The following is a 20,024-nucleotide window of genomic DNA, read 5'->3' on the forward strand; positions in this document are numbered from 1 at the left end:
TATGACCTGATCAGACTATATTTGGTTTCGCGTGATTGGATTTTTTCATCGTGTTGGTACTTCGCCTGTATCATTGTTTTAGCGAGCAAATGAAAATAAGAATATTATCTACACAATCTCAGATCACAAACGGTCAGTAATCATATTAAAGCGTTACCACCCACGATGAGAGAGCTCTTCATTAATAATGCAGAAATACTTAATTCTATGGTTTCTGTAAATAATCTCCTATCACCTAGCAGATCTTCCTGAAGCGCTCAACGCAGCAGCTGCAATGGACCTTAATTCTAATATCACAAAGGAGCGATTATTTTCATAAACTCACTATATTAATTAGTGCAAGCTCGTCATCGAATTACATATCGTTTGGTTACTTCTGGGGCGTGTATGGATGCTACCGATAACAGCAAGGGCATATCATTGGCTGTGATGTCTAACGCGGAGCATATCGATCCAATGGTGCAAAAATTTGTAGCAAGCAGAAAACTAGCAATTGTTTCCGATTGTAAATAAAATTCGCGCATTTTTGACTCGATGTATGCCATACACTGAAATGCTGACAAACCGGAAGACCACATTGCGTGGACGGTTTCCAGCATCGAAGACACCAACTGGGACATACCAACTACTTCTCCTTCGAGCACATTAGATAGTGGAGCGAGGGACGAGTTGTGCGACGATACGATTCGAACGTCGTGGGTCTCCAAATTAGCAATGATAGCTAGATTTTCTACTGGATACTGTTCCATTAGTGCAAATCGAGATGCGAAACCGAGATCCTTTCTTAACGCTTTCTCCCATTTTATAGGCGAGGCAGTCGTCGCTTGCAGAATCATATCTGGGATGTAGTGATCAGTAACGCGAGATAAAAGTGAAGGTATAAATCCTGCTTTTGTTGGAACAGAACGGCCTAGTAAATGAGTCTTATCATTGTTATTCTCGTCATTTGGACTGGCCAAACTGCTCGGTTTCGACATTGGAATTTCTATTAACTTCAGAATACTATCAGGATGCTTAACTCTTAATTCAGAGTTTTCATCCAGAGTAGCCATTGCCTTTGTGTATATTTTCGGAATGTTGTCTTGTTGTTGATTTTCGGGATATCTATGAAAGTCTTCTTCGAAGCTTGACTTACTAGTGGATTCGGGAAATGAACTAAAACTGCTGCCTTCGTTTATATCATTTGAAAACTCTAGTTCGGATGCGTTAGTGGGAGTTTGTAAATAGACTAGCGATGCGTTTCTACATATGTCACATTCTTCCTCGGTAGAATCAAAAACAGGTGCTACCGATTCGGTTCCCAAGTTAGGTCTCAGAGCCATTTCCAGTTTTATACCTTTGTCTAAGTAGTCGTATTCAGTAAGTTCGAGATTTTGACTTTTTAAGTAATTTTCCACTACCTTCGGATAGCGGTCAAAGTTAAATTTGAAGGAATGTTTGCGAAGTTTGCTGTGGGAACAGGGTTTTTTGCCACCAACGGCTCCCAACTCAGAAGTTTTATCAGCAGCTGGATTAAAATCTGCCCGCTTGATGTTAACCAGTTTTTCATTATCACCCAATACAAACACAACATCTTGTTTAGGTTTGTTATGCATTAAAACTTCATAATCACCCCGAAGTCCATCAATATACCTGAGCTGTTCCATCGAAACACCCTCTTTGATACGGTCTAAACCCCATAATATTCGTTGACCCTTTTCTCCCTCACCAATATTGGTGTCGGTAATACGTCGAGAAAGATGTATAGATTCTACATCGTCCCTATCATTTGCGTCTAATTCTATAGCTTCCTGACCCGTCTCATCTGGTTGCGTTAAAGTCATTCTGATCTGAGATGCCCCAACTTCTTTCTTGATATGATAAATTACTTCCAGGAAATGTTTTTGACCCTCATCCATTACTAATTCTGTGTCCATGCTTTTATTACCGATTCTAAGCTCTTGTTGTACAAATCTAGAGTCTCGATAAACTAATACGTTTGGGATGTCGTTCATGACAGTTTTCTTCAGCAATTTAGAAAGCTCGCCATCAACGGGACTGCCAGTAACATCTCCGCTTCCCATGGCAATCAAATCTTTCGTTCTTGTAGCTGACCTAATCATACCGGAACCAGTTCGCATTAGTCGGGGGGATTTGCGCTCACACTTGCTATTGTCTCCGAGTACTTTGGCAGAGCTGTCAGTACTACTGCTATTGTTAACGATTTTCTGAGCGACAAAGGCTTGCTTCACTTTACTTTCGTCAAATGCCTCCACATGAACATTTCGCTTGATTTCGCTACACCGAATAAAGTAGGAGAGTACATTAAGAATCTTGTCCATCGTGTTGCTCAATTGAGAACTTCCACAAATGATAGTTTTTGATAGTTTCACCGGATGACCGACTGCACCATACAAGTCGCTCAGTTGAGCCCATAGCACACTGTATGGATGGTAGGCGCTAATTTTGGACAGTTTTTCCTTTCCATGCTGTTGAACCGAGCTACTCTCTGATTCGTCCACTATTTCTCCGTTACTAACTGGAGCTATGGTGCTTACCCAACCTAGGTGATGTGTTAAAACTGCAGTCAGCAGTGTGCTGATGAATCTGTGGGAATAGAAGAAAAAATTCTTCCAGTTAAATATTTTGTGTGAAAAATGCAAGTTGTGAGAAAACAGTGAACATAAAGACCGTACAAAGCAATAACTCAAGTTATCGCTTGTGTACAAATTTCGGATACAACTCTGTCCAGCTCGTATATTGTTTTTTTTTCTAGAAAGACATACTAGATATGTCTGACAGTCGCTGAAGTTTCTTGTTCGTTGAATTGGCACCTAATATTCAAAGCATTTCCAGCTATACTACGTAAATCCCTGAAAATGCAGGTCATAAATCTATCATGGAGTGGAAAATTCGTAAATGTCTAAGCATGAGCAAGTACTTAACATATGTGCCACGTGTTTTTTTTAATTTAGTACAAACCGTATCATAAGAACGGGATAGTTAATATTCATATATGAATTTTCGCAGGACTCTTATATTGCTGCATAACAGAATAGATAACCGCAATTATCTTTATCGAGTAATGCCTTAAATTTTTTAGGTGTTCAGAGCTGGACTTATCTCCAAAACTGAAATCACCATCATTGAAACGTTAAAACCTTTCCTTAGCACGATTTATTAGTAGTTCACCATTGTTAGTAAGTCACCATTGCCTTCCACAATTTTCACGAACGTTCAAATCGAAACTCTTGGAAAAAAACTAACTTTATGTAAAAATCACACAGAGTTGTCTTCTGACATCTAAATGACATCAGCGTGCAATGATCTATTAACTGAAGATTATTGACTGATATCTAATTTGGAAACTACCGAAATCAACTATCCTACAAAACATTCGTATTTGTACACCCAAAATAATATAGATGAACAAGACTAAGCATTTGAATTACTTACAATTTCGTATCCTTGGTATCGATCAACGATAGCAGAGAGCACAGATCATTCATAAAATTGTTGGCGATTGTGAGCATTTTCTTATTGGGATAAATGCTACTACCATGCGATCCGTTGCTTAGTGTAATCCAGACCGGATTCTCCAACCGCGGGGCCGTGAAGAAATCCACTAACCATTGCTGAGTCGAGTGCCATGCGGCAAGCATAATCTATGGGTAAAATCATTGATGCATCATTTATGTGTGATTAATTCACCTTTTATTAATGTTACCTGCAGAAATTGTGGCCAATGATAACACGCTTTTTCAGCAGCCACTCGCAGTCGGCAGAGTATGGACTCAAATATACTCATATGTTCTGAACAGAATGCATCGATTTCTTGTATCACTCCATCGTTAAGCTGGATGCACAGTCCCACGCCTAGTCGAGCTTTCTTATTTGGAAGTCTTCCATGATAATTAGTTGCTGTTGATAACACTTCGCCACTGAATGCCTTCCGTCGAGTTAGTTCCATAGTTTCACTATTCCGTCGGTTTCTGCCACCAACACAGCCATCACTTGCCGCTACTTGACAAGTATTACCGCTCACCGAACCAGCCGGGCTGAACTCGTCAACATAGCCAACGTGGTCGGCTAGGGTACCTCCGTTTTCGAATGAGGTAGATATATTTTTCGACACTCGTCTGTGAAAACTACCATACTGACTGCAATCGTTTGCGCTAACGTCATACCCAGTCTGCGGAATATCAATACTGGGATCCGTAAGTCTACGAAAGCATTCCAAATCGCTACAAATTGATGCTAAGCTACTACGATGAGAGGATTGCGGTTGGCATGAGTTGTTTGACGACAAATGCCATGGGTCTGTTCCGCCATAACCCGAATCCAGCCCGCTGTTAGTTGACAGACGTGGATCAGCTATTCGTTCCAAATGTGCAAACTCTATCGGAAGGGGCGGTCTCTGTCGATGGTTGGAGGATGTATCATACTGCGTCGAAGTCGATGATGTCACAGTGAATGATCTCAGCGAAGTTGTATCTAATGAACTGAGATCACTACCCGAGGGATGGCGTTCGAAATAGAACGCACCCTGTCCATTACCGTTTCCGGATAAATCTGAACCCAAATACGACGAGGATGACAGCTTTTTACTACAGTAACTATTGTTACTGTTGCCACCAGCTTGACGGATCGATGTGGGAAAAACATGCGAATACATAATAGTTTTTGGATTTGTCAGCCAATGTACCTTCAAACTGCTACCTTGAAATGCAATTGGAGCAGAGCCGAAGACCATTTCAGCCAGTGGTTTGATATCCTCCTTGGGATTGGCATTATGCTGTTAAACAAATAACTGTATGAGCGCAACTGCTTTTATGCGTGAAGCAATATTTACCACCCACCTGATACAGCACTTTACAATGATCGCATTTCTGGCATTGCGGCATTGTTTTATTGCCGTTGGTTTTACCACAAGATGTGGCTGTGACTGTTGATGTTGAGGCATCGGTTAGTTTCTCGACTGCACTTGAATCAAACAAAAGTTTGCGCCCTCGGATATCACACTCACGAAAAAGAATGACGCGCACTTGCTCAGCGGAAAACTGCTGTCTGTAAGAAAGAGAGAGATTGAAAATTTAGTTCTATTAGATTTGTAATTAACTGACAAATAAAACAATTGAATCGAAGAACACCATTTGAAATATAAAAAAAAACAGTGCACTACGCAATGCATAGTAATAGAATGTTATCCCGATTTAGTTCTAAACCAACGTTCTATTTTGCAGTTATTTTTTTACGAAGTGCTGATGGAGTCAAATCTAAAATTTATCATTGGACGGCAAACAATCTCTTAAAAACAACTGAACCGATTTAGACGATCTTTAAAGCATATGTTGCGGCTTACACTACCTTTCAATTTTATATTTTCTGCGGAGCACGATTCTTCACAAATTTTTGGATACAAAAGCTTATTGAAAGCATTAGAAGATAAAAAAAATTTCATTACTTTCTCCTACCGTCCCTTCATCAATTGTAGAACCACCATTTCAAAAAATATCAATTATATGCTTGACCGCATTTCAAGGTCAAGACTAAAAACACTAGTTTGGCTTATTGATTTTGGCTCAATCCTATTCTGTGATAATAGTTAGGCGGGCTATTACATAGCTTAAAACCAGATCAACCGTTTCGGAGAAGAGGGCATTCATTGCATTATTCTTTCTGAAGATTTCGCATTAAACCAATAACGCATGAAGATACCGAGAATCGTTTCATTTCAAACGTGCAAATACGTAGCGCAACCGAGCAAAAAAATCATGACTCGTAGAAATTATTCTAACAATATAAGAACTAGCAGAGCTTATCAAACCTGTTATCATGAGGACTGACTTGATTTAACGGGGTAAAACTGTTATAAAAAGAAATTCGAATCGATTTCCATTGTTTCAAAAGAATGCAACAAATCTCTTTCCCCAGTCATATCGTTACGTCAGGCTAGCCAGTATTTAAAAGGTAATCTTCCTTCTACTCACTGCGGTAGACGTGTTGGGGGTTCGTTGTAATTACCGTTGCCGTCAACATAGACAATCACTTAAGCTATCGCAAGAAATTTTAAGGTACAGGCTCATGTTTTTGGTTCAGTGGCTCGGAAAACAGTAGCACATTACAAGAAAACCCTGATGCATGACCCAACTTTTGATTCCGTTGTCTAGCTCACGCGTCCGTCATATGTATGTCTCATCCCCTAGCAAATGGGTGATAAAGGTGATAACGATGATAAATTGAGCCCGTTTCACGCCGCTTTAGTCACATGCTTTTAATACCGACTACCTAACATGCGATGGTTTCCAGTGCGGTTGCATATTTACCGATGGTATTATACAAATGGCAATAACAATAACCGCCCGAAATATGTCATACAGTAAATTCACGGCTGTAAGGGAGGCATTCTATCTCTAAAAAAAATGAAATAAAACAACAGTAGTATATACCAGCGTAACGGTAAAAATGGACATTTTGAATCGCGAGGAAAAGTATGTTTAATTTTAGCTGAATTGGCAACTTTTAAGCGGGGCCTATAAATGATGAAGCTAAACGAACATTGCCAAATCAGTCCTTGTTTTCGCCGTGAAAAAAGTTGAGAACTGATGCAGAAAATTCTAATAAGTAAAAATAAGTACAAAATATTCAGTCCCACGATTCATCATTTCTAAGCCACAAAATATGTTTGTCACGAAAAAATTCATGAATTTTTTTTTTGACAATTGACAAAAACAATTTACGTAATTTTACGAAGAATATTTTTTTTTTAATTTACGCGCAAATTCGAATCGATTGGTAGTTACGTTCCATATTTAGGTTTGTTAGAGTACTTTCTGTAGTTAGGTACCAGTAAATGTCAATCATGAGCACAAATAGTCATGCGAATTAATTAGTCTGGTGCGTACTCCGGGAACAACGACCTCGAGAAAGAAATAAACACATTTACGCATTTCTAGCTCGAAGAACAATCTACCGACACAATAACCGGCTTATCAGCAGCTGAGCTGTCTTCAAAGTAAAACGGCTACAGCACCATTGCAACTTCCCCGTCCATCGATCACAGAGAAACAAACGTCGGTTGATGATACTTGCGACGTGGTAATGGGGAAAGAAAACAAAAACATCGGTGTGCTGAGCTCAAAGCTCGTGACACGAGGAATCGTCATCAGGCAGATCTTTGAACGCGCGCGAAACAGATATGACTGATATCTGCATTCCGAGAGAGAGGGTTGTGTTTTTGTTGTTTTTTTTGTTGCTCACCACGATGCGCCTTCCAAATGATATCTAACAATGCGATTCAAGGCTCATTTCCATCACTTTCGCAATACGAATGTATGTAGTTCCCAATTGATCACCCAATTGAATCGAAACACTGATTTTTTCTTTTTATAGAACAAGGCCGACACGGGTATTGACGTTGCCATATGTTGCGAAAATTCATTCAGTAATCTTGCATCACTAATGACAATGTTACACAGACAGCAGTACCTACATTATGAATGAGTTAGAACGCCAAACGACCTTCATGTGTTATAAATGCCCAATAATTTCATCTGTTTATTTTTATAGGAGGGCTGCAAATTCTGTAGTGATTATTTAACAGACATTCAGTCAGGTACTTCCAAAGGAACTTTAGTCGAACTTAAGCAAAACTAGATACAAGACTACGCTAATTTACCTTACCAATCGACAGTTCGAGAATAGTTATGATGCTGGAAAAACACAATACCGTTAAAGAAAATAACCGCTTAACTTGCAATCTAATTTTATTCGATTACTGCAAGGATTCCATTATTATTGATTTAATCAGCAGTTTAAGTAAGTATAATGCCACTACCTTTTCCGATACAGCTGGCATTTCACACTTCTGCTTACTATTATCATTATAAGCATAACTCTAATTCGTTTCGTCTTAAATTCTTGGCTTTCTTGCGCCCTGTACCGAAGCCGTCACTATTTAGTTCACGCAGCAATATTTTATGGGTCGGGTCTTGTGACTTTTGGCTGACGAACGAATTTTGGTAGCATGTAGAGCACGTCGCAGCGAGCACTTTCACAGTATTTTCACTCAACCAGCGTGTGGAATAAAAAAATTACGAAAAACAGTCATGTGAGCAGAGAGTTTATTCCTTGCTTCTGCAATTAACTGTTCATGTTAATTAGCGGGTTTAAAACAAAAAAAAAGTTTTATTATTTGTATGCGATTTTTTGAGTTTAGTGGATTCAAGACTATCCAACTCTTAAGGGGACACGACTGACTAAAAATCACTATTTTATTATTTCAGTTTTAGATTCTGCAAACTTTTCCGCTTATTTTAACACTAATTTTGTATTATGATTCGACCATGAGACGTGGATGAGTGTATTCCAGTTCCGTGTGAAACGAACTCCGCGTGCCACTCGTATAGTATAAAACACGATTTTAATTTTTTTATAATGGTAGACTTTTCGATTTTCGAACTTTATGTATCTTTTTCTCGGAAACTAATCAATGCATTGGGACAAACTTTTTTAAATTTTGTTGGTAGAAGTTGGAAGAAGGCTTTTATGCCTGTTGAATTTTATACACAAAACGCAACTAGAGGAAAAGGAAAACCAAATTTAATTTTCTCAGTTTGTGTTTCGTTTAGAAAGTTCAACAGTTATAAAAGTCTTCTTCCAGCTTCTACTTCAACAAAACAAAACAAAAAGTCTGTTCCAATACGTTGATTATAGTATCTGAGAAAAAGGTACATATAGTTTAAAAGCCGTCTTTTTGTCGTTTTTATAAGAGCATCGTTTTATGACGCGGAGTTTATTCCACGCGGCATTGGGATACTTATGCACTGAGAACAAAATTTCGTGTTTTTAGTAAAAATATTCGTAAAACTATATTCGCTGCAGATAAAAAAAATCGTACCATTTAAAAACATTCATAGGCTTATTTTCTACCACAAATGTCGGTATTACGAATGTTTCATAATTGGCACGAGAGCACATTCGTAGTACATTTTGCACCAGAATACATTTGAGGTACGGCATCGTTATCGACGAGATAGGGTTGCGTGAAAATAAACTTGTGCAATTATGACCTGCTTAATATACACTAATGTGGATGTAAAGCGGTAGAGCTGCAATGCCGCTGGTAGCAAGAAGAGCACTCTTTTTGCTATCAACGGGATAGCGGCCTTATAGCGCCATAATCGCAAAAGGCTTAGTAATGCTTACTTCAGCAATATTGTAGATAATAACTAATTATACAAATGCCCCATACATCACTTTTTCAAATTCTGCTTGCCTGAGGTGCATTAATCAAAAGAGCAAAATCGAAGCGAAAAGTGTGTACTAAGCTTTTCCGCATGGCCTACGAGAAGTTGGTTCGAATCCGGTTATAATTGACTCCGATCATGGCTGGGTTCGATCACAGATTTGTTTATTTGTTCCGCTCTCTTCCCTTCACGTCTTGCCTTCCCTGAGGTACTATAAACACCTTTGTTTCACTGCTTTCTGCAGTGTTACCGTTCCCTCCGTAAATTGTAAAAAATACAAACATTAAAAAACGTATATTTCTAGAAAACATCGCAATCTACCAAAAACTTAAAAGTTTTATCACGATAAACATGGGCCATATCGTTCTTACAGCATTCAAACAATTATCTTTTTACCGACCGGCATGTTGGCGAATTGAACAATAAGGCCGAAGTAGCGCAAGCATAAACAGCGCTAGTACGACCGAGAAAGATAGCATTTTGAAAATCTTAAATATTTCTTGAATAACGTTACAACATAGTTTTTCGAATACATCATTGTGTGTAAAACCCGTATCTGATATGATATGTCACTACAGTTGAGCATTCAAAACCGTCTAATAAAAGCGTACTCTCATTGAAAAGTTTACTTCGTCTTTTTTCTCTCTTTAGTGCGCTGGCTTGGCCTTAAAAGGTAATTGTTTTAATGCTGTAAGGGGCTCTGCATCAATTACGTAAGATTCTTACCCATTTTCGCCCCCCCTCCGTCACATAAGATTTTTAAGACAAAATTCAACCGTTTTATTTAAAAAAGACAGACCTTGAAAGAACTTTGAAATGAAACAGTCGACAAAGTTCAATAACATATTAAAAAACTAAGTTCGAACTAATTCACAAAAGAAACACAAACAAAATCAATTACCTATCTGTTGTGAACTCATTCGTAGCCCACCCATGAATAGAACGAATTTCAGTATTAAGGTTGTCAATAGATGTTGCACAGACTAACAGACGTAACACTTCGAACAAATTTTCTAACAAAACATCGTTTCAACGACACCTCTAAAACTTGGAAAAAACACTAGCCTGGTGCAGTCTTCGCGCTACTCCAGAGTAGGTTGCTATAAATTTAGCAATGCTATAAAACTTGTATATTACAGGCCGGACTCGATTATCCGGGGATTCGATTAACCGGGGATTCGATTATCCGGGGATTCGATTATCCGGGGATTCGATTATCCGGGTTTTTAGACTCGATTATCCGGGTGAAAAAAAATAATTTTTTTTCGTTGATTTATTTTAAACCCAAATGTAATAGTTTTCATGCTACATGATGATTCCAGCTAGACAAGCAGTGATTCACCTCCCTAAAGCTACGAAATTCCTTTCTTATATCCCTTTTATCGGCGAACAAAACAAAAATAAATCCTGCGATGAAATCAATTTTTTTACTTAAAAATCATCATCACCATCATCATTATCATCATCACCATCATCATTGTAATCATCAGTAAAAAAAATTGCAAAAAAAGAATTTAATGACTTTAGGGGAGATTGATCAATAATAAAAAACATTTATAATACCTAAATATTGAAAAACATAACATACAAAAAATAATATTGTACCAAAAAAATCATCAGTGGAAAAAGTCGTAAGAAAGGATTTTTCTGACTTTTGGGAAGATAGATCAATAATAAATAAAACATTTCTGGTACCTAAAAGTCAAAAAACTTGACATACCAAAAAAAATTTGTACCAAAAATGATGATTCGTTTATCCGGGTGATTCGATTATCCGGGCTGAAAATAAAAATGAGCACCCGGATAATCGAGTCCGGGCTGTATCTGATAACAGCGCCAGCGCAGGAGAGTGGCGTTCTCGCCACTTTAGTACTTTAAATTTTAGTAACATTAGTAAATCCAGGACTCACAGGAACTCAAATAATTGGTGGGTCCCATATTTATGCATGCACAAATCTCTGGAAGGTTGACATCGCTGACAATGACAGTCTTAGCGTTGGCGCTAACGACGTTGTTTTCTGACATATAAAATACTTTCAGTTTCAATTTAATTTATTTCGCTGTCAAATATTATGGTCTTTTTGTGAGTAATGGCGTAATATTCAACAGAGATTTATAAAAAAAATAACACAATGGTCATAGTTATACACAATGTTGAAAAATACATATATAAAGAAAAATGCGCAAAATTAGGATCGGTCACGGTAGTTCTATATAGTTCTAACAAAACGTTAAATTAACGACAAAGTTAACGGTAAATTTTGCCGTTAACTTTATCTAATACCCTTTAGGTAGCGATAGAACGCAGGAAGCTAACACATTAAAAGAGCCGTCAAGTTTTTTTTTGCTATTTTCACATCAGCCGCACTATGTTACATACCTTTAATAAAAGTGGTACGGACAAACGATAAAATACATATTATTTTTGCAGAAAATCCTTGCTGATGAAATCAGATCGCAAGAAGTCCCAATGAACGAAAATGTTGTTTTAATTCTAATAACGACATTTCGTACGGCAGGGCAGAGTGCCACAGGTCATCTCGATAGTATAAACAAAACATGCTAGCACATTTGTACGAATTTTACGGATTTCTTGTCGAAATCGATGTGGTCCGTCGAGCCCTTCTTACCCTTTGTTCCCCTGTAATAAAAATAGATATTCTTCCGTTATGGAATGTATCTACATATTTAATTATTATCATCGAATGATAAAATTTCAATTACAATTTTTTTATGAGGCGGACAATAGTTTTTTGATCTTTTGTTACTTCAAAAAATCTGACAATATTGGGAGAAGACATTTTCGACGTATCTCTGTTATTGTTAATCAAACTATTTGAGACCTAAAACCTTTTGAATGAACTGATTCCAATTGAATTTGTGAAATAGTCAATGAAAAATAAAAAATATTTAACACATCCAGAGCAATCAACGCGCTTAGTATTCATATTTAGTTCACTCTCTCTTTTCCTTCTTTATCTTGTCCTATAGTAATCGGATGACTAAAAATAATAGCTAAATAAACCAGCGCCGAACACCGCACAACCGGTCGTACATTTGGGCGGAGAGCAGCGCGTGGGTTCACGTTGGCAGCCGGGTAGATGACGACGAGCAAAGATAAACACTAGCACGTGATTTTTACTCACTCTGATGCGAATCGGAAAAGACAACCGGAATGAAAAAGCGACGACGAGCTGAAAATTCGCACCGGTGAATTCAGGGTAGAATCAAATTGTGTGGTGAAAAAAAATCGTTTTCATCAACTAACAAAGATTTACTGCTCAATTTTTGGTAGAAGATATTGGAAGCATCAAATCTATCGTTGTATTATAATGTAGGTAAGCTACGTCTAATTTTCAAACTTGAAAATGTGCAATATGTTAAACGAAAAAAGTTATTTTTGTTAATAACAGTGTAAATAGAGCACCAACGAAGGTTTCACTTATCATACTTTTATGCCTTTAACGTTTAACGCAGCCAACTTTGCGTCAACAGCATCGCACCAAAATATACAGGTCATATTGACAAAATTTCCAAATTGTTTGCAATGTGGAATATCAAAAGTCATGAGCTGATTCGGTTACGATTAGAGTATGTTATTGCAAGATGATTCCATTTACGTACACGCAGAAAAATGATGATAGTTTGAAACAACAATTACATGTTGTTGAGTTCTCAACTGGAATCATATTTTTGAATCAAACAAATATTTTTTAAACTTAATTCATACTCTTTTTGCTACTGCTAGATTGTTTATAAACCCAAAAATACTTATTTTTGATTCTACATTTTTTTCTTTGATAGAAACTAGCTATTATTCGAAATAACAAACTTTATTGTTGAACTAAAAGGTAAAACAGTTAGAATCAGAAAAATATCTGGGTTAACCTTCAGTCAACAATATTTTTTGTTGAATTTATATAGAATTCTTTTGCATTTGCAATTTTCTGGGTGTATAATTTTAAAACCATCTGACTATGCCAAAAAAAACTTACGTTGTCATGTTTACCTTGAGATAAATTTGGCCACAAAATTTAAATTATCATATCCCAGTGAAAATGTAGCGAATGTTCCAATTGTTAGATATTATTAAAAGTTTATTGAATAAACTAAATGACAAAACTTGTAAAAATAAATCGAAAAAATGGGAGATCTTTATATTTGTGTTTATACGACGAAATGGTCACTTCTACAAAAATATTAAAAATATGTTCTATATTGGCTTGGTAGACAAGGTTGTTCACTAGGTGGCGTTTATGCGTTACATTGTTTTTTTGTCTTAAGTTTATGAACTCAAATCGTGCAAGTTATTCTTGTTCTCGAACAAGTTGTTGACGGCTCTGGAGCACCGTTTGTTTTTTAAAGTTATAATCACAGCTTACAATACTAAATGTAAAATTTTGGTTTCCGGCAATGTTGTCCAAATAACCAAGACCCATTCTGAACGTTTTTGTGCAAGACCCGTTCGACACTATGTCCCAAAAGTCCTAACGTATTTACTAAAGAAGGGTCGTTCTCACCAATGCACAGTGGTAACAAATCGCAAAAAAGGTAAACATTAGTTATTGTGTAAAAAATGCGTAATTTTTCAAGGCTGATATCTTTGGGAATGATTATTGATAAATGATAAAGATGATTTCAATTACGCATTTTTTACGCAATAGCTAATGATCATGTTTTTACGATTCGGCACCACTGTACAATAGGAGAAGGAAAATAAGGAAAAATCGCTTTGTTTCTCTAGCATTACAGGTTTTTTTAGCTGAAAACAGATGTACAATGTTTTTTTTGCTGAAAATAAATGTACAAGTGGCTGAGGGCAACAAGAGAGGGGACCAGAAAAAGGTGTGGGTAATTAACAAGGGGAAAAGACAACAAAAAAGAAAACTTTGTTTCTCTTTTATTATAGGAAGTTTCAAAAAGAAAACATATGTACAAGTGGTTGAGGAGAAAAGGAGAGGGGGGGGGGGCGAAAGCTAAAGTCTTTAAAACTACGAAAAAACTTGGGCATTAGGATTAAAGAGCACAATGAGAAAAGTATGGGTATGAGAAAATATTGCTTGTTTTATTTTTGGACTCTTTCTCCTTATGTTTATGGTGAAACTGAACGGAATAGCACTACCAGGTACTTTTCCAGATTCCCAGATTTCTTTCAATAATAGTATACAATGCTGGTCTTATGAAACAGTAATTTCGATGCACAGATTTTGGATTGTTCGACGAAGCTCCTTATTATTCCTCTATTAGCAGGAATCGTAAAGATAACAAATCTTTCTTCGTTTTCAAATGGGAGTGACGACAATAGTATAAAAATGGTCGTGCCACCCCACCGCCAATGATGCAGATTTGGTCAAATAGCACTGAATCATCGTGAGGTTTATGACCCATATTTTTAATCAGGCAACGTCAATTCCCACATAAGCCAGTTTTTGAATTTATGCATATATTTAGCCATTTGACCATGGGACGCCACTGGGGGATATTTAAGTCCTTAAGACTTATCAAATATGATAACGCATGATCAGTTTGGCAATAATAGAAATGAACATTTCAAACTTCGAAAATAAAAACGTGGGTCAAAAAACTAACCATCCCTGCAACCAGAACTATTTTCAAATCTTACTTCGACAACTTTATTATTATTTTTCGGGTTTTAAAAGAATGTTTAAACTTGCTACGATAGTACCTATTGAACGAAACCGGTCAACCGATACGTGCTGGCATACCGCTCGGCATTGTCATTTCGATGATGTCGCGTTTATGCCTATATCAGGCACCCACAAGTCATTAAGCTTATAGCCTCGAGCCGTTAAGGCTTAGGGTAGCAAATGCGTTATCAGTTAGAAAAGTTGGAATCACGTGCTTTATCAATACGCGTATGACTTCTATCGTCGTATATCGATAACATCTACGACCTACGAGATTGTACTTTTAAGAAAGAATAGTAATCTACCTTTCATGGTATTGTTGAAAAACTTTTATTGAAAAAGCCAATTTTCGAAAAGAACAAGACATTTTCTCTATAAATAATTAATGCACTGTGTAGTATGCTACGGTAAAGTTGTCTATAGAACGTTATCGTTAAAAGATGGCTAAACATGAGTCGCTTCGTTGTCTACGGTGTTAAAAAAGCTCATTTGTGATATGCTCGACGATCTCAAGATATGTGAATTTATAAAAATAATCTCCAAAAGACTATTTTAATATATACTATGCGAATAGAAATTACCGTAATGCAAACAATTCTTTAACAATAGTGTAGATTAGATTGAAAGTTCGCGATTCTTTCTTGACTGGATTTGACGGCAAAAATCAGATATGCGGTTTAATAAAGCTAAAATCGTGCACCCATTCAGTGAAGTGCAGAATAGGAATAAAAACTAATTTAAAATTCAGCTAAACCAGTACATGACGCGCTCTGTTCATGTTACTTCTCTGTAAGTGACTGTATACATTCGATTCCGAATCCGAATTATTGACGGATTACTATGGAATGAATGCTGATGAACACTTATTAGTGAGATAAATTTGTAGCCTAAGAGAGCCACCATAAATCCCACATGTGTATAGTATTTTTCGATATAAATTAACAGAATAAAATAAACATTAACAAAATATGATAAACAAAATATGGCTGTTTATACCATTTTACATCTGAAATTTCGTAATGGCTTTACAAGAGAATTTTCGAATGTCTAGGTTGGTCTCATGTAGCTGGTGCTTACATAATTACATTATCCATCCAGCTCCCCTATCTACTAACAACAATTCCCTTCCCGAAATGCCTGTGAAGCAGAACATGCTGAGGATTCCCTGGTCTTTAGTAGCAACAGGTATTGGACTAACATTCCTTCCCATCCCACCAGGACCCGCATTCGGACGTGGCCGGCGCCGGTATTGATCAGCATGCAGGGACCTGATAAAGGTGCACAATGAGAAATAGGGTGCTGTCGCAAGTATGCTTTTTTCAGCCATCATTTGGCAATTTTCATCGGTCCTGGTCAATAACGGAGTAGCAACACACTGGCGATATCCTATGCTTATGCTTATACTTATGTTATTTGTCTCATTTTATATATTTCTAATTTTTTTGATAAAGTGGAAGACGAATTAATTCAAATTTTTCGCATTGTGAATTATGTTTTTAGGCGGATTTCAATGGTGTGGGTCCTTACTCACGGCACGTGTCTGTTTCTAGCAGTTTTGACCAAATGAAAGCGATTTTATTCTACTTATCTAGGAGTATCAGAGATGTATTGATCAATAACTCAGGAACCTGCTGGGAAAAACTAATCTTTTCTCGCCATAAGAAAGCTGTCTTAGCGTGAATATCGATGGCAGGGTATTTAATTACGGTAAAATTAGTCAATTTTAGCTAATTTTCTCAGTTAACGTTGCAAAATTAGAGTTAACGTTGCAAAACTAAATGAAACAATCATATGCTGTGAATAAATACCAAACTATTCGAATGTATCTAAAAATAACTTAATACAAAAATAAAAATAAAAGAAATAACGCATAAATCCGGATAAAACTGCTAGAAATAGATGTGTGCCATGAACAAGCACCACATCATTGGAATCTTTATAAGAAAGTCATTCTTTTGGCATTAAACGATTGAACTTAGCTCAGCGGCATTTTGAAATATAAAGATAAAGGACTTTTTTTGAAAAAAAATCCTACTAAAAACGCACGCACTCTTTTCTAAAACGCACTCTTTTCTGGATTCTAGCCAAGGCTTGGTATAATGTATCAACTTGGACTACAAGAAACAAATAAGCATTGCAAAAAAAATGTAATCGACATATTGTTTGCTTAAACGTTCATCCCCTGTCAATTAAATTTTTTTTCTGGTGAAAATCAGATTTATTTGATGAGTGTTTCTCCATGATTTATCAATTTATAGTTATTTATCACATTGCTATTGAAAATACAGCGTTTATATCTTTTCTTGAGATTTTATGCGACGTATTATGAAAAAGGGTAAAATTACGCAAAAAAGTGTATCCACCTCCAACGGATACTATGATTTAATTGTATTTTACAGAGTTTTAGATTGTATTTTGCAACTTTCTCGAGTGAAAACATTAGGCCGCATGAATAAAACAGTTTGCTTTGCCTTTCTCATGTTAACCTAATGGGAGAGTTTGCTCTAACTCTTTTATTCATACGGCCTATTGTGTCTACCTGTCATTTAGTGCTCTTGAAGTTTTCGTGCTAAAAATTTCAGTTTGGTGTTCAAAATTGGAAGTTATTTGTTGTAAAATGCCCAAAACACACGAAATTTGATTATTGAACATCACAAAACTGACAAAAGCTACCGTGATATTGGCGATACTGTCCAGCTTCACAAAGATACGGTCGCTAGGATTGTGCAGATGTACAAAAAATGTGGTTCTACCTCACCAGCTAGCGATCAGGGCGTCCTTCAATGACAACTGGCTGAATTGACAGAGCAATCGCGACGAAGGCGGAGCTGGACCGGGGACTATCAGCTCCAAAAACTGCAAAAGAGATTGAAAGCGAGCTTTCAATTCATCTGACATCACAATCCGTACCAAATCGTTTTCATAAGAAAGATCTTAAGGGCAGAGTAGCACTTAAGAAGCCGTGGTTGTCCACAAAATATTTCAAAAAAAGATTGAAGTGGACCACATTTCATGGACCAGTGATGACTGGATTAAAGGGATTTGGTCAGACGAGACGAATGAAATGAATTTTTTTCTGCAGATAGAATCACGGTGTGGGTGTTAAGACTGTCGCAGTAGCCCAATGCCTCCTGGCATACAAAAAAAAAATGGTGTGGGATCTATGGCTACATCCGGCGTTGGAGAACTTGAGTTCATCGATGGAATCATGACCAAGGAAGTTTATTTGGACATTTGATCTGCAGGTCTGCACAAAAGCTAAAGTTGGGAGGCAGATATACGTTCCAACAAGATGGAGATCCAAAGCACACCTCAAAGCTGATTTCGCAGTGGTTCAAGGAAAAGCGTATCAAGGTAATGGAGCAGCCAGCACAGTCTCCCGACCTTAATCCGATCGAGCATCTCTGGTCAATTTTGAAAATTACAAACAAAAATTAATTTAGGTGTTTTTTTTAAGAAATCTAATTTTTCACTGGGGGTAGATAAACTTTTTTTTGCATACTGTATAACAAAGTTACAGCCGTGTAAGCATAACAGGTCTTACTAATTTTCAAGCAACTCAAACCAGCAACTTTGTCCCCGAGATTCACGGACGAATTGAGTGAAAGCGAGAACGTCAGTGACAGTGTCTAATGTTCTAACCTTTCCGAAACGATGAAGCTGTGCAAAAACTGTGTACCTCCTCCCAAGTTCGTCGTAAGTCTCTGGGTAGGAACAAAATAAAAAATGTTTATCTGCGATTTTTCTTAGTTGACTTAAAACAAAACATTCTGGAAAGTTTCAAGTCGTTATGGCTACTGGAAAAATCGTGGAGCTTAGTCGGTGAACGTTATTGAGATATAAAACTTCGTCTTAATCTTCGATTGATAGAGTCAGTTCACTCATTATTATTATATTATTAGCTTCATATCTACGATGAATTTTTAACTGGGTGTCTGATTTGGATAGCTGCAATTTTTGCAACCTCGACATTTAAAAAGCAATTCAATTATTGAATATCTATATACGATACAGTTCGATTGAAAACTTGTTAGAATAAAACAGATGTCTTCAAAAGCAGTAACTATTGTTCGTAAAATTTAGATAAAACTTTAGAAAAAAGGGTAAATGTGTTTCAAGTTCTATAATATGTATTTTACACATTGGATTTAGGATTTTAGTTCATTGGATTAGACTGAAACTGTGTTAAAACTATTCATAATGTAACTCAGATTTTAAGTAAAAAAAATTAACCGAATTCGGCTTCTTGCTACATTAGTAGCAATTTAATTATTCTCTCTAAAAAAATATACTTTTGGAATCTTCCAGCCAACTTTTTAGTTGGAAAACTGCCTAGAATCTGAGTTTGTTTAAGGGCATTTTAGTAGTTTTACCCAGATTTTAGCTAAGTCTAACCTATTTATAGGTATTCGCTTTTCAGAATACAGGCGCACTGGACAAATGGTTTTAAATTAAGAAACTAGCTGAATGTACTTACCCTGAGGTAGATTTTTGAGTTGATGAACTTGTGCTGCGCTTCTTTGTAGTTGAAAACAGCTTATTGAATAATGCCATTATATTCGTAGTGCACTGATTTCTATTCCTCGCTTTCTTTTAGTAGCTTTTCCAATATGTCGAAAAATAACATTTTTCACTTGCTTTCCACGTACATTCAAAAACTCTTTCGAACCAGACTGATGATATAAATTATTTCCTTTTCACGTTTATTGCTGATAACGATATATCATTAATACGAAGCTACACAATATTTAGCAAAACAACTGTTGAAGAAACACTTTGGTATTATTCAAATACTGTTTATATATAATAATGCAAATTATCGATTTAGTTGTGCCAGTTTCATTTTTCCTAGCATTCAATCATTTCTAGTTTTTTCACCATCAGCTTCTAATCGTTGGATTATTGCAAAATTATAGTTTCTCATTTATCTTTATCACAGCAGAAACACTCTTCTAGAACTTGTTTGGTTCGATGTCATAATACAAATGGCCACAGTAGTTTATGGTTCATCAAAAGCTGAAAACCCACTGCTGATACAATCCTAAGTGAAATGGTTCTGGCGAACTGAACCACTTGCGCGAAAAACGAAGACGATAAATATTATTCGAACCCATTTCGCGCCGTCGCAAAGATTTTTGTTTCTCTTCAA

The 20,024-nt window shown here is 36.7% G+C and overlaps 1 protein-coding gene across 1 annotated transcript; it reads right to left on the minus strand.

Moving 5' to 3' along the window:
- Nucleotides 1-19,755, minus strand: LOC128738925 (folliculin-interacting protein 2). Its single transcript, XM_053834416.1, has 5 exons — nt 19,353-19,755; nt 4,839-5,046; nt 3,707-4,774; nt 3,436-3,644; nt 1-2,586 (listed from the first exon to the last, which is right to left on the minus strand). The coding sequence occupies exons 1-5, from the start codon at nt 19,427-19,429 to the stop codon at nt 348-350; spliced, it is 3,801 nt and encodes a 1,266-aa protein (XP_053690391.1). The 5' UTR covers nt 19,430-19,755; the 3' UTR covers nt 1-347.
- Between the last annotated feature and the right edge of the window lie 269 nt (nt 19,756-20,024).

The sequence above is a fragment of the Sabethes cyaneus genome, chromosome 2 (assembly GCF_943734655.1).
Source record: "Sabethes cyaneus chromosome 2, idSabCyanKW18_F2, whole genome shotgun sequence".
NCBI classification, from domain to species: Eukaryota; Metazoa; Arthropoda; class Insecta; order Diptera; family Culicidae; genus Sabethes; species Sabethes cyaneus.

What these genes read in the sequence shown, in the direction of transcription:
- LOC128738925 (XM_053834416.1), bottom strand. Translation starts at nt 19,429, where the DNA reads ATGGCATTATTCAATAAGCTGTTTTCAACTACAAAGAAGCGCAGCACA. An exon ending in ATTGTAAAGTGCTGTATCAG is followed by an intron (nt 4,775 to 4,838) that starts GTGGGTGGTAAA and finishes TTTGTTTAACAG; the next exon opens with CATAATGCCAATCCCAAGGA. An exon ending in GATACCAAGGATACGAAATT is followed by an intron (nt 2,587 to 3,435) that starts GTAAGTAATTCA and finishes CTATTCCCACAG; the next exon opens with ATTCATCAGCACACTGCTGA.